Below are 26,789 nucleotides of genomic sequence, written 5' to 3' on the forward strand. Positions count from 1 at the left end.
AAGTCGGACACTTAATTGACTGAGCCACCCAGGCAACCCAATACTTCTACTTTAAAAACAAGTATTTTACTGATAAGAGTAATACAAAAAATTACTCAAAATAATGTTCAGATGGATTACAAACCTAAATGTGAAAATTGTAACTTTTAAACTATTAGAGGAAAATTTAGGAGAATATATTTTTCACTTCAGGGTGGGAAAATGCATTAAAGCTTAAATAAGCTATAAAAAGCATAAAACAAAGAAAAAGATCAATATATTTGACTACATTAGATTTAAAAATTCCAGGGGCGCCTGTGTGGCGCAGTCGGTTAAGCGTCCGACTTCAGCACAGGTCACGATCTTGTGGTCTGTGAGTTCCAGCCCCGCGTCGGGCTCTGGGCTGATGGCTCAGAGCCTGGAGCCTGCTTCCGATTCTGTGTCTCCCTCTCTCTCTGCCCCTCCCCCGTTCATGCTCTGTCTCTATCTCAAAAAATAAATAAACGTTAAAAAAAAAAAATTAAAAAAAAAAAATTCCTGTGAGTCAAAAGATACCACAAACGAAAAACACAGACCAGCAGATATCTACAACACATATAATAAAAAAATAGTACATAAGGGGCATCTTGGTGACTCAGTTGGTTAAGTGCCTGATTCTTGATCTCAGATCAGGTCATGGTCTCACAGTTGGTGAGATCAAGCCCAGAGTCGGGCTCTGTGCTGACAGTGAGGAGCCTGCTTGAGATTCATTCATTCTCTCTCTCTCTCAAAATAAATAAACAAATTAAAAAAAAAATCTATGTATTAAAGTAATATATAGAATAAAGAACTCCCATAAAACAATTTGAAAAAGACCATCAACTCAGCAGAAAAGCAGATCAAGAATATGAATAAGTAGTTCATGACGATCCAAAAGGCCAAAAAAAATGGAAATCAAAAACAAATCAACAAACTATTCAAATGACAGAGCCTCTATTTAGAATTCATGTGTGTGCAAAGCAAAATTAAATACTATTTCTTATACTTAAAATGGGCAAAACTTGGGGCACCTGGCTAGTCAACACCTCAGTCAATAGAGTATGTGACTCATGATCTCGGAGTTTTAAGATCAAGCCTCGCTTTGGGTATACCGATTACTTTAAAAATAAATAAATAAAAACAAGAATTTAAAAAAGGGCAAAACTTTAAAGGCCTCACAATATTAAACACTGGCAAAGAAGCAGAAAAGAGAAATTGCTTACCTTGATAGTAGGAGGATGAAATTGTTACAACTACTTTAGAAATTAACTGGGAGCACCTGGGTGGCTCAGTCAGTCAATCATCTGACTTCAGCTCAGGTCATGATCTTGTCAGAGTTCAAGCCCCACATTGGGCTCTGTGCTGACAGCTCAGAGCCTGGAGCCTGCTTCAGATTCTGTGTCTCGCTCGCGCGCTCTCTCTCTCTCTCTCTCTCTCTCTCTGCTCTCCCCCACTCATGGTACCTTTTTCTCCCTCTCTCTCTCTCTCTCAAAAATAAACACTAGGGGCGCCTGGGTGGCTGAGTTGATTAAGCGTCTGACTTCAGCTCAGGTCATGATCTCATGGTTCATGAGTTTGAGCCCCGCATCAGGCTCTGTGTTGACAGCTCAGAGCCTGAAGCCTGCTTCAGATTCTGTGTCTCCCTTTCTCTCTGTCGCTCCCCTGCTCTCTCTCTCAAGAATAAATAAACATTAAAAAAATTCAAAATAAATAAATATTTTTAAAAAACTTTTAAAAATAATTTTAAAAATTGGTAGTTTCAATAAAAGAAAAATTAACAAAGCCTATAACCCAGTAATTCTAGTAACAGGTAAATACTAACAATTCTCAAATGTACCTGAAGGAAATACATACAAGAATGTTCACTGCAGTTTTCACAACAACAAACTATTATAAACAAGATAAAAGTGCATTTATGACTTAATGGAGAAATTGAATCAGTGGAATCTTGAGTTAAGAGAAACAAACAAAATCTATGTATACCACAGATTGCTCTCAAAAAGTTTTAAAAAGCATCTGCAAAATGACATTAGGTTATTAGCTTACTTTTTTTTTTTTAATATTCCATAGTGCAGCCATCCAGGTATGGACTATGGTTATCTTTTTTTAATGTTTATTTATTTATTTTGAGAGAGACAGAGAGAGCATAAGCAGGGGAGGGGCAGAGAGAGAGGGAGAGAGAAAATCCCAAGCAGGCTCTGGGCTTTCAGCACAGAGCCCAAAGCGGGGCTTGATCTCACGAACCCAAGATCATGACCTGAGCCAAAATCAGGTCGGAGGCTTAGCCAACTGAGCCATGCAGGTGCCCCGTCTATTTACTTACATTTTAAAAATGTACTATACTACACTATACTATACTATACTATACTATATTATACTATATGCTGTTAATATATTCCTATATACGAAAAAATAGACTACTGATTTTAAGATTCACACCAAATTCAAGATAGTAATCATCTGTAGGGCAGGAGGAAACACAACTGTGTATTAGTTTCTCAACCTAAGCACTACTGTTTCTTTTTTGTGGAGGATGCCCTATGGTAAGTAGGATATTTTACAGTATCGTTGGCTTCTACTCACTAGATGGCAGTAGTACCCCTTTGCCCCATGCTGTGCCAGCCAAAATGCTGCCAGACACATTTCCTGGGGGGGCAAAATCAAGAACCACTGGGTAGAAAGAACAAAGAGAATTTCAACATTCTTAGTAAGGGTCCATTTATTTTATTTTATGTAATCTCTATGCCCAATATGGGGCTCGAACTCACAACCCTGAGATCAAGAGCTGCATGCTCTACTGACTGAGCAAGCCAGGCACCCCTCATTCATTCATTCATTCATTCATTTTTAAAGAAAAGACCTGGGGCCCCTGGGTGGCCCAGCTGGTTAAGCATTCGATCCTTGATTTCAGCCCAGTCGTAACTCATGGATTTTGAGTTCAAGCTCCTAGTTGGGCTCTGCACTGACAGCACGGAGGCTGCTTGGGATTCTCTTTCCTTATCTATCTGCCCCTCCCCTGCACACATGCTCGCTTGCTCTCTCTCTCTCTCTCTCTCTCTCTCAAAATAAATAAATAAATAAACTTTAAAAAAAAAAAAGGAAAAAAGAAAAGACCCGAAGCAAATATAAAATATGTTATGAATTGGGGTACCTGGGTGGCACAGTCGGTTAAGCACCCGACTTTGGCTCAGATCATGATCTCACAGTTCACAAGTTTGAGCCCCATGTCAGGCTCTCTGCTGACAGCATGGAGCCTGTTTTGTATTCTCTGTATCCCTCTCTCTGCTCCTCCCCTGTTCACATACTCTATCTCTCAAAACTAAATAAACATTAAAAAAATTAAAAAAAAAAAAAAAAGGAAATTCTGTCATATGCTACAACATAAATGAGCCTTGAGAACATTATGTTAAATGAAATAAGCCAGGCACAAAAAGACAAATACTGCTTGATTCCATTTAGATGTAAAGCAAATTCACAGAAAGAGGAAGTAGAATGGTAGTTGACAGGGACTGGCAGCAAGAGAAATGGAGAGCTATTTAACTGGTACAGAGTTTCAGCTTTACAAGATGAAAAAGTTCTGGAGATCTATTGCACAATATGAAAATACTTTTAGCACTACTAAAGTATACATTTAAAAAACTAAGATGGTTAAAAAACTTATCAAATTGTATATCTTAAATATGTACAATTACATAAGTATTTAATTACACCTCAATGAAGCTGGTTTTTAGGAAGGCTATTCTTGTTCATTGTAAAAAAGTAAAAAAAAATAGAAAATATAGTATAAAGAGGAAAATAGAGTATAAAGAGGAAAAATTAAAACATTTATTGTCATAACACCTGAAGAAACACCATTTTTAACATTTCCTTCAGTCTTTCTATGTGTGTGCATGTGAAAATGTTTGTGTGTGTATAGAGTAAGTTTTTTTTGTTTTTTGTGAGAGAGAGCACATGCATGAACAGGAAAGGTGAAGAGGGAGACAGAAAGAGAGAATCCCAAGCAGGCTCCACCCTCAGCTTGCAGCTGGACTCAGAGCTTGATCCCACCAACTGTGAGATCACGACCTAAGCTGAAATCAAGAGTTGACTACTCAACTAAGCCACCCAGGCGCTCCAAGTATTTTTTAAAGGCAAAAAATCAATTTAAAAAAACTTAAAAAGACCTTTTTTTAATGTTTTATTTATTTTTGAGAGAGAGAGGAGGAGCAGGAGAGGGGCAGAGAGAGAGGGAGACACAGAATTTGAAGCAGGCTTCAGGCTCCAAGCTGTCAGCACAAAACCCAATGTGGGGCTCAAACCCACTAACCATGAGATCACGACCTGAGCCGAATGAAGCCTGGAGCCTGCTTCAGATTCTCCCTCTCTCTCTGCCCTTCTGCCACTCATGCTGGCTCTCTCTGTCTCTCTCTCTAAAATAAGTAAACATTAAAAAAAATTTTTTTAAACACAAAAAAATCAAACCTACGTATTTCGTTCACACTTTTGTCACTCAATATTTTATGACAAATGTTTTCCCAAATGATATATTCTGGTGAACAATTTTATTAGTTGAATGATATTCCATCAAATGAGGGAAGTATAATTTTAGTCTTTCTCTTACTGCTAAACAGATCAGTTCACATTTTCAATAGTTCTTTTGTGTGCAATTCTGATTACTTTCTTATGTCAAATTTCTTTTTTTTTCTTTTTTTAATTTTTTTTTTTCAACGTTTTTTATTTATTTTTGGGACAGAGAGAGACAGAGCATGAACGGGGGAGGGGCAGAGAGAGAGGGAGACACAGAATCGGAAACAGGCTCCAGGCTCCGAGCCATCAGCCCAGAGCCTGACGCGGGGCTCGAACTCACGGACCGCGAGATCCTGACCTGGCTGAAGTCGGACGCTTAACCGACTGCGCCACCCAGGCGCCCCACTTATGTTAAATTTCTAAGTCATATTAACAAGTCAATAAGATAGGAACATTTCTGGTTCTTGATGTATGCTACCAAACTGTTCCCCAAAGAGTTTAAACCAATTAACATTGCCACCAGTAGTGTACAGGGGCTCTTGTTTTAATACAACTTCACCATCACTGAGTATTCTATTTTTAAAATCTTTAGCAATTTAAAATTATAGGCAGGGCACCTGGGTAGCTCACTGGGTTGAGTATATGACTTGGGCTCAGGTCACGATCTCATGGTTCCTAAGTCTGATCCTCACAACGGGCTCTGTGCTAATAGCTCAGAGCCTGGATTGGATTCTGTGTCTCCCTTTCTCTCTGCCCCTCCCCCACTTGTGCTCTCTTTCACAAAAATAAACACTAAAAAAATTTTTTTTAATTATAGGCAATACCTCAGGGATTTAATATGTGTTTATTGATTACTAGTGATCAATACAATCAATACACATTAATACACAAACTACCACGGTTTGCTTAGGACTTAGGAAAATCCCAGAATACTGGACTTACAGTGCTAAAACTGATAAAGTCCCAGGCAATTAGGGTGACAAACTGGTAAAGTTAAACATCTTTTAATGTTTATCGGTCATTTGTGTTTTTCTTTTGCTTACAAGGCTTCTTTGCTCATTTTATTTCACTTGGGAAAAGGCTTAAGTCTCTCTTTTTTTTTTCCCCTTGAACTTAACATTATTTTGCAAACACTTTTCCATGTTTTATTGCATGGTCATCACACTCAGAATTTTTTGATCACCTATCTGCCATCTCAGCATAATTAACTATTCCCTTATGTTGGGAAATTTAGTTTCTCAAATTTCCCTGATTATAAATATTTCTGCTTACCTCATGGGGCTATTTTGAGAGCCATGAGAGAATACGAAAAAAACTCTAAACACTAAATGATGATGACGATGGTGCAATGGCAGATGGCTCAAGGTAGGAACACTCTTCTAATAACAGCTATAATTGTGCATTTTTTTTTCAACTTTTTTTTTTTTTTTTAATTTATTTTTGGGACAGAGAGAGACAGACAGAGCATGAACGGGGGAGGGGCAGAGAGAGGGAGACACAGAATCGGAAACAGGCTCCAGGCTCCGAGCCATCAGCCCAGAGCCCGACGCGGGGCTCGAACTCACGGACCGCGAGATCATGACCTGGCTGAAGTCGGACGCTTAACCGACTGCGCCACCCAGGCGCCCCTGCATTTTTTTATTAAAAACCCACACACACAAAATGCTGAAAATGAAGCCTTGGTGCACTTCATCAAATATGTTCCATTATATATATTATATATATATGTGTAAGATATATGTATATATATATAAGTATAAATATGTAAGATATATATATATGTATATATGTATATCTTTCTCAATCTCATTTCTAACCAAGATGTCCTTATAATAATTATTTAATCAGGATGCCAGGGGCACCTGGGTGGCTCAGTCGGGTAGGCATCCAGCTTCAGCCCAGGTCATGATCCTGCACTTCATGGGTTCAAGCCCCACATCAGGCTCTGTGCTGACAGCTTGGAGCCTGGAGCCTGCTTCAGATTCTCTGTCTCCCTCTCTCTCTGCCCCTTCCCTGCATGCACTCTGTCTCTCTGTCTCCCAAAAATAAATAAATATTTAAAAAAAAATTTTTTTTTTTTTTTTTTAATTTATTTTTGGGACAGAGAGAAACAGAGCATGAACGGGGGAGGGGCAGAGAGAGAGGGAGACACAGAATCGGAAACAGGCTCCAGGCTCCGAGCCATCAGCCCAGAGCCTGACGCGGGGCTTGAACTCACAGACCGCGAGATCGTGACCTGGCTGAAGTCGGACGCTTAACCGACTGCGCCACCCAGGCGCCCCTAAAAAAAAATTTTTTTAAAAATCAGGCTGCCAAAAAAATCTACCATACAAGTAATATATCATCTTGTATACATCTTGTATACAAGATACAAGTAATGTATCATCATTATCACTTTTTCTCCATAAAATTCATGCATTTGTTGAATAATTGCCACTCTAGAACAATTTGCACACTTTGCTCTCTGAAATGTATCAGTCACTTCCTCTTTTTCATACAGCTAGGAAATGATTCATTCTATAAGCACTCACCTTGGCCAAATCAAAAGGTGTTTTGACCTCCATGGTTGTGTCAGGTTCAGCAAATGCAGGAACTTCCTGTCTATTTCTGCCTTTCCTCCTACTCCTCTTTAGCTGGTCTCCTGATCTCTGCCCATCCAACATTTCTTTAAAAGAAAAAAAAAATTATACATATACGTATATAGATTGATAATAATGGGATTCATTGGTGAACTGATAGGTAATAAACAGAAGGTGATGCTGAATATTTAGAGTGAAGATATGCAGTCAGGAAGGTTTTTACATTAGCTTTTCCTCTCAAACCAGAATTAAATATAAACCATAATTTTCAAGATAGTCAGTGGTAAAGACTACTGGCTGGGATTAAGAAAGTAAATTAAAATCTGCTACTTTATTTTATTTTTAAAGTTTATTTATTTATTTGAGAGAGAAGAGAGGGAGGGAGGGACGGGCAGAGAGAGAGAAAGGGGGGGGGGAGGGGGAGGGAGGGAAGAAGAGATAAAATTCCAAGCAGGCTCCATGCTGTCAGTGCAGAGCCTAACATGGGGCTCGATCTCACAAACCATGAGATCGTGACCTGAGCCAAAGCCAAGAGTCAGATATTTAACTGGCTGAGCCACCCAGGTGACCCTAAAATCTGATATATTTTAGATTATATAATAATAATGACTTAGATTATTTAGTTTGGTATTTATCTTTCATATCTTTTAACTAAATAGTTACTTCTAAATGCTATTCATACTAAAGTTGGTCAGCATTTACTTTCATCCAGGTATACAGATAACTAAAATTAAAAAAAATTTTTTTTCCCAATGTTTATTTGTTTTGAGAGAGAGAGAGAGACACAGAGAGTTGAGTGGGGGAGGGGCAGACAGAGAGGAGACAGAATCCAAAGCAGGTTCCAGACTCTGAGCTGTCAGCACAGAGCCTGATGCAGGGTTTGAACTCAGGAACTGTGAGATCATGACCTGAATGGAAGTCGGATGCTTAACTGACTGAGACACACAGGTACTCCTGAAAATTGTTTTTTTAAAACATGGATAAATTTTTCAAACTATTCTGAAACCAAATTTTTATCTGCAAACAGGTATTTTTGTGATATTTTCTAAGTTGAAAAAGTCTCAACAAAACAGTATTGATTCCAGTTTGAGTAGAACTGAAAAATACGGATACATATGATTCTGCTTAAGTTAGCTGTGAGGAAATAGCAGTTACAGAAAATATGAGGTTCTATAAACCAGCCCATTACTTAATTATATTAACTTACCATCTTTTTCTCTAAATTTTTTTTTAATGTTTATTTATTTTTGAGAGAGAGACAGACAGACTGAAAGCAGGGGAGGGGCAGAGAGAGAGGGAGACACAGAATCTGAAGCAGCTCCAGGCTCTGAGCTGTCACCACAGAACCCAATACAGGGCTTGAACTCAGGAACCATGAGATCATGCCCGAGCTGAAGTCAGACGTTCAACCAACTGAGCCACTCAGGTGCCCCACTTACCATCTTTTTTGAAGGACTGCTGCAGAGCATCAGAACTCAACTCCTGATCATTCTTTTGCCATTTGGTTATAAGCTCCTCTATGAATTGACCTTTTTTGTCCTCATTTCCCTGAAGGAGGTCAGTGACATATTCTCGTATCTCTTCAGCACTCTCAATTGACAAAACATACCTCAGGAAGCAAAAATAGAAGTTGTTGAAACAAGACTGCTTATACTATGTCTTTCAATAATCACAACATAAACTGACATAGTACAAACTATTCATTAATCCATTAAAGTGTTTATGATTTTTTTAATGTTTTATTTATTTTGCGGGGGGGAGAGAGAGAGAAAGAGACACACACACACACACACACACACACACACACACACACACACAAAGAGTAAGTGGGGGAGGGGCAGAGAGAGAGGGAGACACAGAATCCCCAAAGCAGGCTCTAGGCTGTCATCACAGAGCCCGATACAGGGCTCAAACCCATGAACTGTGAGATCACGACCTGAGCCGAAGTCAGATGCTCAACCGACTGAGCTACTGAAGTGTTTACTTTAAGCCAAATTCTATGCTAGGTGCTAGGGATATAAGTTTGATTAGACAAAGATCCTGACCACACCTTGTTCATAATAAAACCTTTATGTAACCCTCTTGTTGGAAGAATTAAATTACTGTTTTGAAGATAGGCTTGTGGAGCTGTCCTTAACATAGGAATACTTCCTATAACTACATATCTGCAGTCATATTTTCCGAGGAATACAAATCACTTAATCTCTATATTATAAAACCTAAAATTTCTTTTGCTAAAAATATGAGTACATAGAACAATCTAAACAGTTGTTGATTTAATATTCTCAAAAATTATATATCAAGATGGGTATCACATCGTAATGAGCAGATCTCTTTTAAGGAAATGTTATAAAGGTTCCTAAAAGTGAAATGGGGTAACAGTTCAAGTCAGTACAACTTGTTTAAAAATTGACAGGCCAATATATTTGAAGTGCCTTAAAAATAATCTGGTAATTCCATTTATAGGACTTTATAAGACATAAGAGACAGAAAATTTTATGCAAAGGTTAACTGCCTCACTGTTTGAATTAATGAAAAACTAGAAGCTATTTAAAATATCTATTGATGGAAAAGGGACTAATGAATTCAAGTTTTTGGACTTTCAAAAATGTAATATGCTACCACTAAATGTGAAAGTTTTGAATAATTATTATTCTGAGAAAATGCCCTCCTATAATGGTAAATGAAATAATAGGATAGAGTGCAGAGCATATGATTCCATTTGCTATAAAAGCAATGTGTATACACATACACATGTGTAGAAAAAAGGCCAGAGCTTATACCCCCAAATAATTACCACTATGGTCAATTAACAAGAGTTTATTTTTCTTTTCTTTTTTCCCCTATGTTTTGAAAATGTATTACAATATGCATAGGAAAAAAAACATGAAGAGTGAAACAATGATAATCTCTGGATTGTGGTATTATGGTTAATTTTGGTTTCCTTCTTTATCTTTTTTCTGATTTTTTAAGATTTCTACAGTGAATATGTTACACCATTAGAAAAGAATTTTAAAAAATAACTTGTAAATTAAGATATCAGACCATGAAAGCATTATAAGATCTGAATAAATTGTAATTCAGATATACTGGTATGGGATATAAGAAAAATTATAATAATGCTGTATCATTAAAAAAAAATCATGAGATTTTGCCATCACCAGTAGCATATGTGCTAGGTTATTTTCTTTTTTTATTTTTATTTTTATTTTTTTTTTTAACGTTTATTTTTGAGACAGAGAGAGATAGAGCATGAACGGGGGAGGGTCACAGAGAGAAGGAGACACAGAATCCGAAACAGGCTCCAGGCTCTGAGCTGTCGCTAGGTTATTTTCTTAATGTGGTGGGTGCATTTGCAGTGTTATGATCTATAGGTGAATAAACCTGTGCCATTGGGCATCATTAAGAGCATCTTCTAAACCATCACAGATTAAAAAAGAAAAGACCACTGTTTTTCAGGACTTTTACAGTTTAATCAACTTGATCCCCAAAGTTGGCATCCCATCAAAAGATTAATTGCTATTGAGTTCTTACAAAAGGACGGCAAGAAACCTCAGGGGATCATTTAACTCTGGTATTCAAATTACCAGGGAAGGATTTATGGAGTTCCAGTAACATTTGAATAAATGTCATTTTAACTATTTAACAAAGTATAATAAGGAACAACATACATCTAAATGTGTTGTATAACAAATCTTTCAAAACAGAATCATCCAAAACATGAGCTAATGCAGATTGCAGAACAGTTTATTTTGCTAAACCTGTGTACAAATCTTAATGTTCCATAAGTGAATCACTGATTAGGAAGTTAACAGTTCTGTGCTGTCTGTAAAAATTCAGGCCATTCATGCCAAATTGTTCAAGTTAGCACACTAGTACAGTACACCTGAGTAATTCTCAGTAAAATGCCAGGCAAGACACAGCAAATGTACACAAAAATGATTTCAACATGGCATCATAGCCTGTTGTGCAATAACTATAAAAACCTAGTAAGTGAAATGAGTTCAAATAGTATTGTATTCTTGGTAGCCAAGAAGTGGCTGTGCTGACAGCACGGAGCCAGCACAAATTGTCTCTCTCCCTCTCTTTTTGCTCCTCCTTCCCTCTCTCTCAAAATAAATAAATAAACTTAAAAAAAAAAAACAAACTTTCAGGTTCCTTGATCAAGCCCAACTATTAAAGAAGTTTCCCCCTCTGCCTGAACACTGCACTTCCACCTACCCACCCTTTAGTTTTCAGGTGAAAGTGATTCCTTGAAGTAAACCTTTCAAGTTTCTCAAATCTTAGTGGGAATCCTTTACTCCGTGCTCCCACAACACCCTACATTTCCCCCAGTCAGCACTCCTCAACCACGCGGAACCCAATGGTCTCAAGAGCCTTTATGGCCACAGCATGTTATGCAGCAGAGCAACAAATATGTTAAACCAATTGAAAGAAAAAATACTAAATTATGTCACGATCTCCATTTTATAGGAATCAAAGTATTAAAGATAAACTCTGCTCAGTATTCAGTTTACACATGAGGAAATTAAGGTACAGAGAGGAAAATTAGGTAGCCCAATATTTAAAAAAAAAAAAAAAAAAAAAAAGTTGCCCAAGATTCCAAAAGTGGTAAATGACAGAAAATAGAACCTGGGACTCCTCAGTCAGGAGCTATTTGCACCTTACTTCAGCCTCCTCCATTTAAAGTCCAGGTCCTATTTAATATTAAACACCACGCAGATCGGGCAAACTCAAATGCTCAGAGTAAGGAATTTTTGCAAAGATAATGTGGCTTGGCCCTTCTCTGCAGAATCTATCAGAAAATTGGCTCCAGGGACAGTCTTACAGGTTTAGTTATCAGAGATCTGGAGTTTTCCTAAGAAAAAAGGCCCCACCGACCGATTGTGGAGCCTGACACCCTGTCCCAGAAGCTGCACTGTAAAGCCGGAGGTCAAATTCGGCGCCTAGAGTCCCACAGCAGCCCTTCTATATTTCTTCACTCTCATCAACTTTTTAGTCTTCCCCTCTTCCCCTTTCAGCCAGTGCACATCCCAGAGGTCCCTCCCGCCTCAGACCCCAACCAGTCTCACTGCATGATCTCCTCGCTGACATCCAGGCCGAAAGTTTTCCTTAACTGCTGGGTACACCAGCCCACCAGCTGCTCCCGGGACGCCGCCCCTGCCACCGCCATTTTTCCCAGCCGGAACCAGCTGGGCTCCAACAGCCCTAAGTCCTGCACTGGACTAGTCCCCTTCGCAACTCCAACCTCGTTCGCGCGGGTTCCGCCAGCCTGCACCGCCCCTCGCGGTTGTACCGCCCCAGCACAGATCCCTCCCACGTGTGCCGCCTCCTCCTTCCCGCTTCCTGGTGTGTTTATGCTGGAACCAGAGCAAATCTGCGCGTGATTTTTCTGCATGGTAAGATGTAGGACTCGAGAATCAGGAATTCGGTTGAGAAGACAGTGTAATTACCTATAAAAACTATAGTCGAGGAAAAGATAAAACAAAACTGTAATCTGAGAGGCCAGCTTTTAACTTGTTCTGGTTTTGAGGCACCTGGGTAAGGTTTAGTGGGTTAAGCATGGGACTCTTGATTCCTTCTCAAATCAGGATCTCCGAGTTCCTGCGATTCAGCCGGCTCTAGGGCTCTTCACTGGCAGGTCGGGACCTGCTTGGGATTCTCTCTCTGACTCTCCCCTGCTTGCTTGCACTCTTGCTCGCTCACGCCCTCTCTGTCTCTCAAAATAAACTAACTTAAAAAAAAAATTGCTCTAGTTTATGTAAAACATTTAAAATAGCACTTGCAAGCTAGAATAACTGCTTCAGGGATTTGCTTTGGTGGTCGTGGTTTTATTAATACTCTGTATGGTCTAATACTAGGTTCACGCTGCAAGAACCTTTTTCTATTTAATTTTTTTGAGCCAGGTCTTTTCCAGGAGGGCCAAAACAAGTCAGGAAGCTCCAGGAGGAAAAACTTGTAATATAACAGGTGTTATGATTTGGCTTTAAAGAACTTTGACATAAATTCTGAGTGATTTTTTTTTTTAATTTATGTAATACTTTTTTTTGGCCAACAATGACTTCTCTTTCTAAATTTTGTGTTTAATTACAGTTAACATACAGTTATATTAGTTTCTGATATACAATATAGTGATTTAACACTTCCGTCTAACACCTGGTGCTCATCACAAGTGCATTCCTTTTTTTAAATTTATTTAATATGAAATTTATTGTCAAATTGGTTTCTATACAACACCCAGTGCTCATCCCAACAGGTGCCCTCCTCAGTGCCCACCACCCACTTTCCCCTCCCTCCCACCCTGTATCAGCCCTCAGTTTATTCCCAGTTTTTAAGAGTCTTTTATGGTTTGGCTCCCTCCCTAACTTTTTTTTCCCCCTTCCCCTCCCCCATGGTCTTCTGTTAAATTTTTCAGGACAAGTGCATTCCTTAATCCCCATCACCTATTTAACCTATTTGCCCACGCTGCAGTGATTTTTAAAGAGTCAAAGGTATTTCAACCCAAGAAGACCAAACTTGCATGTGTGTCAGTACTCTCTACTCCACTGGGACGATGGACTGATGAAAATTTAGCCAGACTATACTGGAGAGCTTTAACGTCCTCTGATATATTTCATCAATATATTTTTAAAAATATTTTATTTTTTAAGTAATATCTACATCCAATGTGGAGCTGTAACCCAAAACCCTGATATCAAGAGCTGTGCTCCACTGACTGAGCCCATCAGACGCCCCCATTAATAAATTTAATTGGCTGACTTCGTTTTACATTTATAGGTTCTTCATTCCCATTAGGCCATCTAGACTGAGCAATTACATTAATTGGTTCCTGCTTCACCTTTTTATGCTAATGTTTCCATTGATATAAATGATCGAAATCATATAAGTGTATTGATGTACATTGGGTATAGATTGTCTTTGTTACTAATGGAAAATATATGATTTTCTAGCTTAGAAAAACCCAAATTCTCTGTGAATATTTATTAACAGTGGATACAAATTTTGTTTCTTCATAAAAATCTTCTACATTTTCTATATCTGTTCAGTTCCCATAATTTAAATGTTAACCTCTTGGGGTGCCTAGTGGCTCAGTCAGGTCCGACTCTTGATTTCTGCTCAGGTCATGATCTCAAGGTTCCTGAGGTCAAGCACCACATCCGACTCTGCACTGACAGCAAGAAGCCTGCTTAGAACTCTTTTTCCCTCTCTGCCCCTTCCCTGCTTGCACTTGCACGCATGCTCTCTAAATTAGTTAATTAATTAACAAACATTTTAAATGTTAATTTCTTGAAGACAGAGACTATGACAGGATTTTTTTTTTTTTACAATAGGGCTTAGCACATCATATAAATTATGATGAAATTATTAGGTCCTCAAGAATAAAGGTATTCTTGGGGCGCCTGGGTGGCGCAGTCGGTTAAGCGTCCGACTTCAGCCAGGTCACGATCTCGCGGTCCGTGAGTTCGAGCCCCGCGTCGGGCTCTGGGCTGATGGCTCGGAGCCTGGAGCCTGTTTCCGATTCTGTGTCTCCCTCTCTCTCTGCCCCTCCCCCATTCATGCTCTGTCTCTCTCTGTCCCAAAAATAAATAAAAAACGTTGAAAAAAAAAAAAAAAAAAAAAAAAAAAGAATAAAGGTATTCTGGAGGCGCCTGGGTGACTCAATTGGTTGAGTGTCCAACTTCAGCTCAGGTCGTGATCTCCCGCTTTGTGAGTTCAAGCCCTGCCTTGGAGTTGCTGATGTCAGCATGTCAGCACAGATCCCTTTTTGGATCCTGTGTCCTCCTCTCCCTCTGTGGCCCTCCCTTGCTCATGCTCTCTCTTTCAAAAAATAAATAAAACGTTGAAAATTTTGTAAAGAATATGGGGCAGCTAGGTGGGTCACTCAGTTGGTGAAGCATCTGACTTTGGCTCAGGTCATGAGTTCCAGCCGTGCGTCCGGCTCTGTGCTGACAACCCAGAGCCTGGAGCCTGCTTTGGATTCTGTCTCTCCCTCTCTCTCTGCTCCATCCCACTCATGCTCTGTCCCTCTCTCTCAAAAATAAATAAACATTAAAAAAAAATTTTTTTAAGAATAAAGGTATTCTTTTTATTTAAAGCATGTTAATTATTGCAATCTCTGGTTTGTAATATATGTCATATAATGCAATGCTATTTACAGTGATTATCATTTATTTTTAAAAAATTTTTAATGTTTATTTATTTTTGAGACAGACAGAGCACAAGTGGGGAAGGGGCAGAGAGAGAGAGAGAGAGAGAGAGGGAGAAAGAGAGAATCCAAAGTAGGCTCCAGGCTTAGAGCTGTCAGCACAGAGCCCAAAGAGGGGCTTGAACTCACAAACACTGAGATCATGACCTGAATTGAAGTTAGATACTTAACCAACTGAGCCACCCAGGTGCCTCCATTCTGCCTGAGCAAAGCAAGCACACCTATTTTACATGACTTAAAAGATATTTTTTTTGTATAAGTTTAGGCAGATATTTCATACAAATGTACTACAACTTTTCTTAATGCCCTAGGCCTTTGACATTTTCAAGTTCACACCACGTAGTTCTCTGTATTTTATTTAAATAAAGGAAAAGCAAACCTCAAAGGAGAAGCTTTCCTCAAAGTAAACATTGAAATTAAAAACTTTTGCGGGGGGCCTGTGTGGCTCAATATGTTAAACTTCCAACTTCAGCTCAGGTCATGATCTCTCAGTTGGTGAGTTTGAACCCTGCATTGGGCTCTGTGCTGACAGCTCAGAGCCTGGGGCCTGCTTTGGATTCTGTCTGTGTCTCCCTCTCTCTGCCCCTCCCCTGATCACACTCTGTGTGTGTCTCTTTCAAAAATAAATGTTAAAAATATTTTTTTAAAGAATATCTGCTAGAGATCACTGCTTGTTTCCTAATTTTTTACCCTAATATGTTTTCTTCCCTATTATTAAAAGACAAACATATAAACATAGCTATGGTAATAAACTGCTCATGTGTGCAAAGGTATATTTGCAATTATTTCTGGCCACTTACTTGGCATCTGAACTATGAGAAAGACCAGCAGATTCTCTATGCTGTTCTAATCTCTGCAGGGACCTGGGAAATGAGTTTGAATTAAGTAATTCAGGCCTTTGTAGAAGCCACTTTAACTGAAAAAGAAATAATGTGCATTCAAGAACGATTATGTATTGAGAGGTGTGTGATGACAAAGAAGAAAGGAATACCCTGGGGGTTGTTGATTTTTCTGGTAGGAATTCTAATGTAGTCTTAGACTCCAAGGTTTTTAGACAAAGCTACAGGTTATTTCCAATACATTTCCTGCTATTACAATATAATTAGTTAATTAATTGAATTATAATGTGATTAATGTAATGTAATATAATATATAATTTCACCTGTTGTCTAGATCTTTTAAGATTCTTTAATTCTAAAACACAAAGTGGTTGTTGATTCTGTTGAAGTACTGACTAGCCTATTTTCTGAAAGTTCAAGCATAATTTATTGGAGAGAATTAATGCCGTGCATACACTTTTAGGATTGCCTTTCAAGTGAGCATTTAACAAAATACATCCCAAGGCAAGCTCATCTGATCATGTTTTATGCATGGTTTTCAGAGAGTGAAAATCACTCCCCAGGGGTATTGTAATTAGAAGATAGGCATAGGGATAGAAAATAGTGTTGAGTTCCTATTCTAGATTTATAATCACTGTATGCCAGGGATGTACCCTTAGCACGTTTGGCATATTTTTAAGGAACTCTGAGACCATTTGGATCTTGGGAAGACGTTTCATTAATTTGTTCTTTTTTATGTGTGTGTATATATATACAATTTACTCAGGTTTTTTTTCTTTAGTTACAAGTTACCATACGGACTAAAAACGTAGAAATGCCTCATAAATACCTTCCTTTTCTAAAATTCCATAGAATTGTTTTGTTATGGACCCGGCAGAAAGAGTTCGTCTGAGGGTTTTTTTTTTTTTTTTTTTAAGTTCTTTATTTTGATTTTCATTAAAAAATCCGCTTCATTTCAAGTTTCTCTTCCTGGAGTCAATTACATGGATTTCACCCTGTGGTAACTTTTGAAGAAATGTAATTCGCTGTCTTTCCTGGGTCTTCTTTTCTAAGCAGGTCCATTTCCCTTACTTAAAATCTTAGCACTCACTCTTGGGGCGCCCCGAAAAAGCACCTTGGCACCTCCCACTTGGGGCGGGAACGAATCACAAGCTTCTGCAAAGTTGATGGACGGGACGGTACTGAGCCAAGCCTCGTTGCTGTCATCGCTGGACACTGGCGATTGGTTGCGGGGGTACGGCGCGGAACCAATGGGAGCGGCTTCCCGGGAGAGTCCGTGGAGCGCGCGGGAAAGAGACCAATATAAACTGTGGCGGGAGATTCGTTTTCGGGTCCTTGTCCAGTTAAACACCCTCGGTTGGGAAGTCATTGATTGCTCCCCTCTCCTCGCGTTTGAATATGGTGCGGACTAAAGCGGACAGTGTCCCAGGCACCTACAGAAAAGGTGAGGAGGTTAAGCAAGGCAGTGGGGGGCAGGGGGTTCTCCCGGCAGCCCCGCTGCGAGCGGGAGAGGCCAGGGCTCCCCACCGCCCTTTGAGCCAAATGGTCCAGCCGTTCAGGAAGCAGCGGCCTGGCCCCTTTACCAAGAGGGAGGAGCGGCACGGCCAGGGGATGGTTGGCCTGCTGTACTGCATCGCCGGGCTCTCCTCACCAGGTGGCGGGGTCGGGGACCGTGGTGAGAACGTGGCACTGAGACTCGGTGTCGGAACCTTACAGCCCTGTTTTGAATGCCTCCTTTCCTCTCCACAGTGGTGGCTTCTCGAGCCCCCAGGAAGGTGCTTGGTTCCTCCACTTCTGCCAGTAATTCCGCATCGCTTTCGTCGAGGAGAGGTAAAAAGCGCCCCTGCAACCTCTGGAGGAACCTTCTCCAAAGAGGATCAGGCCGGGCACCGCAGTTCTCCTGACCTGCAAGCCCCTTGACCCACCTTGGAATTTATTTTCCTGAGATTCTCACACTCGAGTTTCTTTCTTGCCCTCTGATACAGTGAGGGGGCTTTGGCTGCCTGACAGGTTGGGGTAAAGGTGGGGGTCACAAGGAAAAGAATCTCAGGCCTCAGGGTTAGGGATGGACACGATTTATCTTCAAACCTGTTTTTCTTTCCTAGTTTAGCGTTTTTATTTTTAATACTGACAGATGTCCTTTTCTTGTAGGAGGCTATTTAAGCTCTCTTTTACTAGATTAAGAATTAATCTAGTAGTTGACCGTGCTAATCAAGTTGTCTGCTTAGCTTAAACGTTTTTGTTTTCATTTCTGCATGTTTTTTTTTGTTTGTTTTTTGGCATGATGTCTGTGTGTGTGTGTTTTCCAACTGTGCAGCTCCTGATACTGCCTTTGGGACATTAGGAGGGAAAACTTGGCCCGATGAAATAGCTTCACACTACTCCTTCTGTGCAAGGAGAGGTTGAGAAAATACTGTGCCATCTGGTGCCTCATTCCTTTCCTAGGAAGTTGAGCAGTTAGGAAGATTAATTCCACAAGGCCTAGTTAAGAACATACAGGAAAGCACTGTGAAGAACTTCATGGGTTCTTAAGTTAACTTAAACTTCCCCCTGTTCCAAATTAGAAACAACTTACCAAAAAATATATGCATGTATGTACTAATTTGCTCTCTTTAGATATAAAGGAGCTGTAGGTCAAAAGTTTAAAGGTGATGAATTTATTGAGAATATTCCATACCCTGTACCATTAAATTCCAGTTAGGGCTACATCCCATTGTCTGGTCCACTGTTGTATCGCCAGAGTCAGCTGAATAGGCCCTTAATGAACTTATGTTAGCCAAATGCACCCCTTAAGGCATTTTAAAGATCTCTATTTTTTTTTAAAGTTTATTTATTTATTTTTGAGGGAGAGAAAGCAGAGGAGGGGCAGAGAGAGAGGGAGAGGGAGAATCCCAAGCAGGCTCCAAACCATCAGCAAGGAGCCAGACCCAGGGATCAGACTCACAAACCTGGAGATCATGACCTGAGCTGAAATCAAGAGTCAGACTCTTAATCAACTGAGCCACCCAGGTTCCCTTTTTGTTTTCTTTAACAGGTAGAGTTTGTGACAAATGTGTTTAAAGCAAAAGATCTATGTAGTGACTCAGTAATTTGCTCATCTTGCTATTCTAACCATTACTTCATTAGGAGGCAGAAATTTTTCCTCTATGTTACTGTTTTAAAATAATAAGGAATCGGGGCACCTGGTTGGCTCAGTTGGTAGAGCATGTGACTATATCACAGTCATGAGTTCAAGCCCTAGATTGGATGTAGAACTTACTTTAAAAAAATCAGGACTTGGATTTACCTTATGAACTGAAAAGGAGCCAAGAGCTTTGAAAAGTCAAACCTAATTTTGTGGAAACTTTCACACTGCTGTATATTTGTTTTGCCTTTCACAGGTGCTTTAAGTAAATGACTTTGTTAAGTAAAATTTTGGTGGTTTACACTACACCGTGCTACCTCATATTAGGAAAAAATGTGTCATGCTTTAATATGACAATGGGTAAGACTATTTGAATAGTTATTTGTCATCTCACGTTTTCTAATTATTTTAAGATGAATGTAATACCATATACTCTTTAGATTTGATGTTAAAGAATTGTTTCCCTTTAAGGAATGGCAGTTGTATCCTTAGTTCTTACTTACTTCCATCTGTTTATATTTTATAGTTGAAAATAAGTATGCCGGAGGGAATCCAGTTTGTGTGCGCCCAACTCCCAAGTGGCAAAAAGGAATCGGAGAATTCTTTGGGCTGTCCCCTAAAGATTCTGACAAAGAGAATCGAATTCCTGAAGAGGCAGGAAGCAGTGGCTTAGGAAAAGCAAAAAGAAAGTAAGTTTCACATTCTGGAATATAAAGAAAATACTTACATTCTTTAAAAAATTTTTTTAATGTTTTATTTATTTTTGAGAGAGACAGAGTGCGAGTGGGGGAGGGGCAGGAGCGAGGGAGACAACAGAAACTGAAACAGGCTCTAGGCTCTGAGCTGTTAGCACAGAGCCGGTCTCAGGGCTCAAACCCATAAACTGTGAGATCATGACCTGAGCGGAAGTTGGATGCTTAACCGACTGAGTCACCCACGTGCCTGAAAATACTTATATTCTTGAAAATAAAAGACAAGTGGAAATTGAGTAACTTTGAAGTTTCTCCCTGAAAAGATAAGAAAACAGAAACCAGAGGTTTTTTCAAACTTGTACTACTCTCTTCTAAGTCACTCCTGAATTTCAAACATCAGTAAAAGGTATTATATTTACTCCTTTCAGTCACCCAAAGAGGATCAGTTCCCAATCAGATGATAAGTGCTATATTATTAACCATGAACTTCCTGTCTTTATTCTTTAATTCTTATTGTCTATTTTTTATAGTCTTTTTTCAAAAAAGAAATTTCTATGTTGGTTTATCTAGCATCAATTCTATTATGTCCACACCTCAAAAAACCACTAGTTCAGCCTCTACAAGAAATAAATAACCAATGTAGAAAGGTTAGAAAATCCAGAAATTTAGGGGCGCCTGGGTGGCTCAGTCGGTTGAGCGTCCGACTTCAGCTCAGGTCACGATCTCGCGGTCCGTGAGTTCGAGCCCTGCGTCGGGCTCTGGGCTGATGGCTCAGAGCCTGAAGCCTGCTTCCGATTCTGTGTCTCCCTCTCTCTCTGCCCCTCCCCCGTTCATGCTCTGTCTCTCTGTCTCAAAAATAAATAAAACGTTAAAAAAAAAAAAATTAAAAAAAAAAATCCAGAAATTTTCATCACTTAGAAAATCACAACTAACACCATGGTGTATTTTCTTTCCAACTTCTCTAAAAATACGTAAAAATACTTTAAAAATAAAACAAGGTGGGAATAAAACTGCATGCATACAAAGTTGAGTGTACACGCTTTTTAAAGAAGATTATTAAATCATGCTTTTTAAGCCTTTAATGTCAGGAATATGCTCATGACAGAGGTTAAGCAAAAATTCAGCACTCAAAAGTACAATTTTTATGCTGTAGAAACATACCAAGTATCAATAGCGATTATTTCTGGGTAAAAACCTCTCCTCCTACTCATTCAGTGCTACCAACTTTCAACAACAAACATACTTCTAAGAATTGGGACAAAAATAATGCTACTTGAAAAAAAAAAAAAAAGGCCAAGGAAAGCTGCTTTGTAAAAAATAGACTTATAAATAATAGGATCCAGGCTCTTTAAGCAATTTGGAAAAGTTGCGGTTCAAACACAAATTATTTGACTGGAGGTATGGGGAATGGTGAGCATGGGTGGCCACATGGTGCCATATCACTGTCATTATGCCCCTCAATTTAAGACCCTGCTAGCTCTCTCTCCTGTACCAGCCAGGAGCCTGTGATCCTCCAGCACACCAAGCAGCAAGTCTGACCCAGGGCACAGTGACCAACGTGGGCAAGGGAATGGTGGCCATGCCCAGTCTGGGACTGCTGCTTCTGGCACTGCTCTGTTGACACAGATTTATTCACGCGTTCCTTTAACTAGTATACCAGGTCCTCTGTCTGAGCCCACAATGTCCACCTGTGCCCTGCAGTTAGCAGCCATTTTCCTTGTGGTCTTGCTTGCTTTTCTATATTTCTACTGTTAGACCCAGGCCAAAGAACTCTGTTGTTCACCATTGCATATTCTAAAGCTCAATCCATATGGCGACTAGAAGTCCAATGTGACAAGGAAAACATAGGTCTTCATCAGATCTACTAATTCCACTCTTTATTAACACAGAAAATGTGAGTCCCCAATTGGACTGACTTACAGAGAATCTGAAGGATTTCACCAGATAACAAATGCTAATATTAAATCTGCTGGGAGTTTCAAGTACAAGACTGAAGAGAGACAAACATTGAAAATTAATGATGTGACCAGGGGCACCTGGCTGGCTCCGACTTCAACTCAGGTCATGATCTCACGGTTCGTGAGTTTGAGCCCCATGTCTGGCTCTGTGCTGACAGCTCAGAGGCTGTAGCCTGCTTTGGATTCTGTGTCTTCCTCTCTCTGCTCCTCCCTTGCTCAAGCTCTGTCTCTGTCTCTCAAAAATGAATAAACATTAAAAAAAAATTTTTTTTAAAGAAATAGACACTCCATGAAATTTTTGGTTCACGTTTTCACACACTGATGCTTAAATGTTACAGTATCCAGTATGGCCATAATAGGCTTAAGAAAGTGTTAAATCGGGGCACCTGGGTGGCTCAGTCGGTTGAGCGACCGACTTTGGCTCAGGTCATGATCTCACAGTTTGTCAGTTCGAGCCCTGCATTGGGCTCTGTGCTGACAGCTCAGAGCCTGGAGCCTGCTTCTGATTCTGTCTCCCTCTCTCTGTCCCTCCCCCACTCATGCTCTGTCTCTCTCTGTCTCAGAAATAAATAAACATTAAAAAAAAAAGTGTTAAATCAAGTTAAACCTTATTTATTTATTTATTTATTTATTTATTTATTTATTTAGTACAAGTGGGAAAGGGGCAGAGAGAGAGAGAGAGGAAAAGAGAAAAATCCCAAGCAGGATCCATGGGGCTCAATGCAGGGCTTATCATGAACCATGATATCCTTACCTGAGTTGAATGCTTAACTGACTAATCCTCCAGGCACCCTAGATTTTTTTTTTTTTTTTTTTTAAGTAATCTCTACACTCAGTGTGGGGCTCAAACCTATAATCCCGAGATCGAGAGTCATGGGCTGACTCATCAATGCTCCACGGACTGAACCAACCAGGCACACCTTTTTGGCAATCTTTACACCCAACATGGGGTTCAAACTTAACAACTCTGAAGTCATGAGTTGTATGCTCTTCTGACTGAGCCAGCCAGGCTCCCCTGTTATGAGATATTTAAAAGGAATATCAAACTATAGAACAGTAACTAAATTTTGGATTTTAATAGACTTGCTTTCATGATCCTGTAAGTTTATTCCAGTTCCCTGTCACTGTTTGGTACCTTGTTCTTTCTCATTCTGATATGACAGGCTAATAGTCAATATTAGGTCTAGAATATATTACAACCCTCTTGAATTATTTGTGACTTCTACTAAAGAAACAAAATATTTGGCAATGTAGCCAAATATGACTACATTGATCATCATAACAATAAAACCTATACTATAGGCTTTCAATTATATGGAGAAAAATTACACATATATTCTCATAAGGAATTTTGATCCACGGTGTAATAAAATTTGTGACATAAAACTAAGTAATAGAGGTTTATATTATTCCTTTAGGCCCCTTGCTTAGATTTGTTTGTTGAAGAAAGTTGTATCTCTTTACTGATAGTAAATCAATAGATTTATTTTTGATAGTAGATAATAAATTATCAGTTTATCAGAAGGAATTCTGCTATAAACTCCCTAATTTATAATCTGAAACATGGCTACTCCTATGGCTTTATTTTTCTCACAGAGGCAGGGTAAAACTCCTTTCAGTTGCATGGGGGGGAATTCAGAATCAAGAAAAACTATCTACTTAACACCTTGAATAGAAAGAACTATGATACGTAAAGTACAGCAGGTCCTTGCCAAAAGTATGCTTGGCTTATGATCATGTTCATTTGTTAACTTGATTTACTTCCAGGAAAACACAATGAAGACCTCTTGGTAATCTAATAGTAGGTAAGTCAAAGATAGTCTCATACCAAGTTAGAATACCTTTGTTTTAGCTTCCTTCTTTCACTACCTAGCTCTATGACCATTTAGGCTTATGGGATCTAATTTGAAAACTGCTTATTTCAGAATAGATCTCACAGATCTTCATCAGCTCTAAAAAAATTCTGAATTATGGTTAAGTTTTTAATTGACTTTCCTCTATAAAAAGTGTAATGAGTACAAAATGGCTTTGGGGTAATGTAAATTATTTTTCAAAAGCTGCAACTACCATATGCAAACTTAACCAATTTTGAGATTTTTTCCAATTAGGTAATATGTTTATATGGTTCAAAAGGACATACAGTTAAATATGACAACTTGGTATGTTTTCTCTGCTCAAATGGATTGGTTAATTTTTTTGCTTTTTTATTATCACACAGTCCTTACTGTATGAAGGATTGATTATACTGTTTATTAATCCACTTAACCTGTTGAAAGAAGATGCTATAGAATTAGAGATTCCATTTTTAATAAAAATAGCAATATATCCTAAAGGAGAAACACTCATCTGACAACTTAACAAGTAAAATAAAGATTTTGTTGCTCTGGTACTTGGAATTTTTAGGTGTTGGTCAACTAATGGAGTTTAATTTTCTCTCATTTCTATTCACTTGATGAGACCCATTGCACTATTAAGCTTCATGATCTATATAGGTTGATAACTTTTTTTTTTTAGCAGTTGATATTCAGGTGACTGAGTTCTCTATTCTTTTCACAGAGCACGTCCTTTGCCACCTGATCACACAGATGACGAAAAAGAATAGAACTCCCTTAATGCATCCTTGACTAATGTCTCCTGTTTATTATTCTAGGATGTAAATTTGGATAAATGTATTTGTTCCAATTAGCTTTGTTGAATAGGCATTTAATTTAAAAAATGAGGCTTATATAGAGTTACTCAAAAGCAAGTAATTATGATATTGGAGAATTTGTAAGATTCGTTATGGTTACTTACCTTGGTATTCAATATAACGCAGTATTTGGTTTCTTTTACCTGTTATTAAGCTTCTTTTTCTTGCTAAAAATTAATCATTGAATGGTGTTCTAATTACAAATCTGCTGTATTTGAGATTTTCTTAGATCTTTGTACTGCTGCCATTTTTATTGGCGTTTGATTATTAGAATGGTGCCGTATTTTTGTTCCTTTTATTTGCTTTAAGAAGCAGAGTTAGATTTTTGCACATTAAAAAAATTCAGTATTAATTAAACTGAACCTAACCCTTTTTAAGAAAGAGGGCCAAAGATGCAATGTTGAAGAAATTTGGATGGCTATGTATCTTCTCCTTAAGAGCAATGTGGCCTGAGGATTTAAACAGTTGATAAAGTTTCTAACAACAACAAAGCAGGTAAAATAAGAATTTTAGAATTAGACAGGAAGATTTCATAGACTACATTAAAAGAGAGAAATTTTCCTAGAAATGCATTTGATTCAGTATCATAAAATACAACCTTTTGGGCCTGTACTTTTCAAGTTGGAAATCAATAAAACATAAAAGGCAAATCATGCCATAAATCCAGAGGTATGTCTAGAGTCCTTAGAGCTACCATTATATATTTTAAGATAACCAGGGGTATAATTAAAGAGGTGGGTATAATATAACTTAGTAACTGATATTCTTGCTTCCTTATCACACTTTTTGCTTCCTGATATTCTGTTGTCTAAGTTTACCATGTTTTAACAAGTATGTTCTTCTGAAGTTTGTTTTTAATAAATGAATACTTATTTTCACAATAGATTATCCATTTGTGTGCTTCCTAAGATTACCTCCTACTAGATAGTTCTTTGTTTTTCCTTCCAAATACAAATCAGTGCATTGATCTGATTTTATCAACTTCCAAACTAAGTTTTGATGATTGTAGATTATATTTTTTTGCTTTGTCTTTTAGAGATGGATATTAAACAGAATGTTACCAAATTGAGAGCCAAGTTTTTATCCTAAGTATAGTACTTCTTTGATAATTAGTTTTCTTATTAAGGAGTAGCTCAAACCAACTCTATCAAAGTCAAGTTTTGATGGATCTGAAATCTGATTTGCTAGTTTTCACTGATGGAGAGAGAAACTTTATGGTGCTGTGTGCAATGAAGTCTAATACTGATATGTAATTGTTTCTAAAAAAATTTGACCTAAAGTACCTAGTCTTTCCAAATATACAACATATGATGATGTCTCACTTTAATTAGGCAAAGATTCCATGTAATCTGTTTCATTGTCAAAACTTTTGTGAAAGATTGGCAACTTAGCCTCTTCTAAACATAAGGGAAGTACAGACTCCCTGTTTCCATTGAAAATTGAATCAAAAAATAAAATTTATACATTAAAAAGATAATTAAACTTAAGTTTGTAATTTCATACCCTTCACAAAGTTAATCTGGTTTTCCTCTTTGGTTTGTTAAAATTATTTATTTATTTATTTCTTTATTAAAAAAATTTTTTTTAATTGTTTATTATTCTTGAGAGAGAGAGAGACAGACAGAGAACAAGCAGGGAAGAGGCAGAGAAAGAGGGAGACACAGAATCTGAAGCAGGCTCCAGGCTCTGAGCACTCAGGACAGAGCCGGATGCAGGGCTCGAACTCACAGACCATGAGATCATGACCTGAGCTGTAGTCAGCTGCCCAATTGACTGAGCCACCCAGGCGCCCCCATGGTTTGTTAAAATTATTAATACTAGTGTAAATATCTTTGCCAGTGATTAAAACTACTTTTCTGGGATTTTTGAACATTGTGAGGATCATATGTATTTTGTGTTTATCTAATTTCACAAAGGAAGAGCAATACTGTAGTGAGAGTTGTACAGTGTGCTCAAAGAGTTATTTATGGACAAATGCTTATTTTTTTAAAAAGCAGAAAATAAAGCCTAAATTAACTGAACTTTTCCATATATATATATACACTGCTTACAGATTTCACTGTACTCAGAATATGTCATGCTAATTCACTTTTGGAAAAATCGAATGTTCAGCTGGCCTTGGTCCAACCAAAATTGTTATAATGGTTCTTTTTACCTTTGAGGATAGCATATGGAGGTGGAAGAGATCCTTACTAAATC

At 38.5% G+C, this 26,789-nt stretch overlaps 2 protein-coding genes across 6 annotated transcripts in view; one reads left to right on the forward strand and one right to left on the reverse strand.

Annotated features, from left to right (window-relative positions):
- The window catches only part of TRIP4 (thyroid hormone receptor interactor 4), a 66,710-nt gene extending 54,402 nt beyond the window's left edge, over positions 1-12,308 (reverse strand). For 3 of the 4 annotated variants that reach the window (XR_009264061.1, XM_058737413.1, XM_058737412.1), the window contains exons 1-3: positions 12,155-12,307; positions 8,522-8,691; positions 7,035-7,168 (exon numbers count right to left, since the gene is read on the reverse strand). Coding sequence is in view for 3 of the 4 variants with exons in the window: in XM_058737413.1 (XP_058593396.1) it covers positions 7,035-7,168; positions 8,522-8,691; positions 12,155-12,255 (405 nt within the window). In the remaining variant the exon portion in view is untranslated. Of the gene's footprint in view, positions 1-7,034; positions 7,169-8,521; positions 8,692-12,154 lie in introns of all 4 variants that reach the window. The other variant, XM_058737414.1, reaches the window with a different exon arrangement.
- A 5,059-nt stretch (positions 12,309-17,367) lies between these two features.
- On the forward strand, positions 17,368-25,473 carry PCLAF (PCNA clamp associated factor). 2 transcript variants are annotated; one of them, XM_058737417.1, is made up of 5 exons: positions 17,368-17,571; positions 17,877-17,957; positions 19,778-19,940; positions 23,669-23,706; positions 24,458-25,473. In XM_058737417.1, exons 1-4 carry the CDS (start codon positions 17,526-17,528, stop codon positions 23,679-23,681), a joined length of 303 nt encoding a protein of 100 aa, XP_058593400.1. In that variant the 5' UTR covers positions 17,368-17,525; the 3' UTR covers positions 23,682-23,706; positions 24,458-25,473. The 2 variants fall into 2 exon arrangements, with proteins under 2 accessions (XP_058593400.1, XP_058593399.1); XM_058737416.1 differs by lacking the exon at positions 23,669-23,706.
- Positions 25,474-26,789: the final 1,316 nt, after the last annotated feature.

The sequence above is a fragment of the Neofelis nebulosa genome, chromosome 7 (assembly GCF_028018385.1).
Source record: "Neofelis nebulosa isolate mNeoNeb1 chromosome 7, mNeoNeb1.pri, whole genome shotgun sequence".
NCBI lineage: Eukaryota > Metazoa > Chordata > Mammalia > Carnivora > Felidae > Neofelis > Neofelis nebulosa.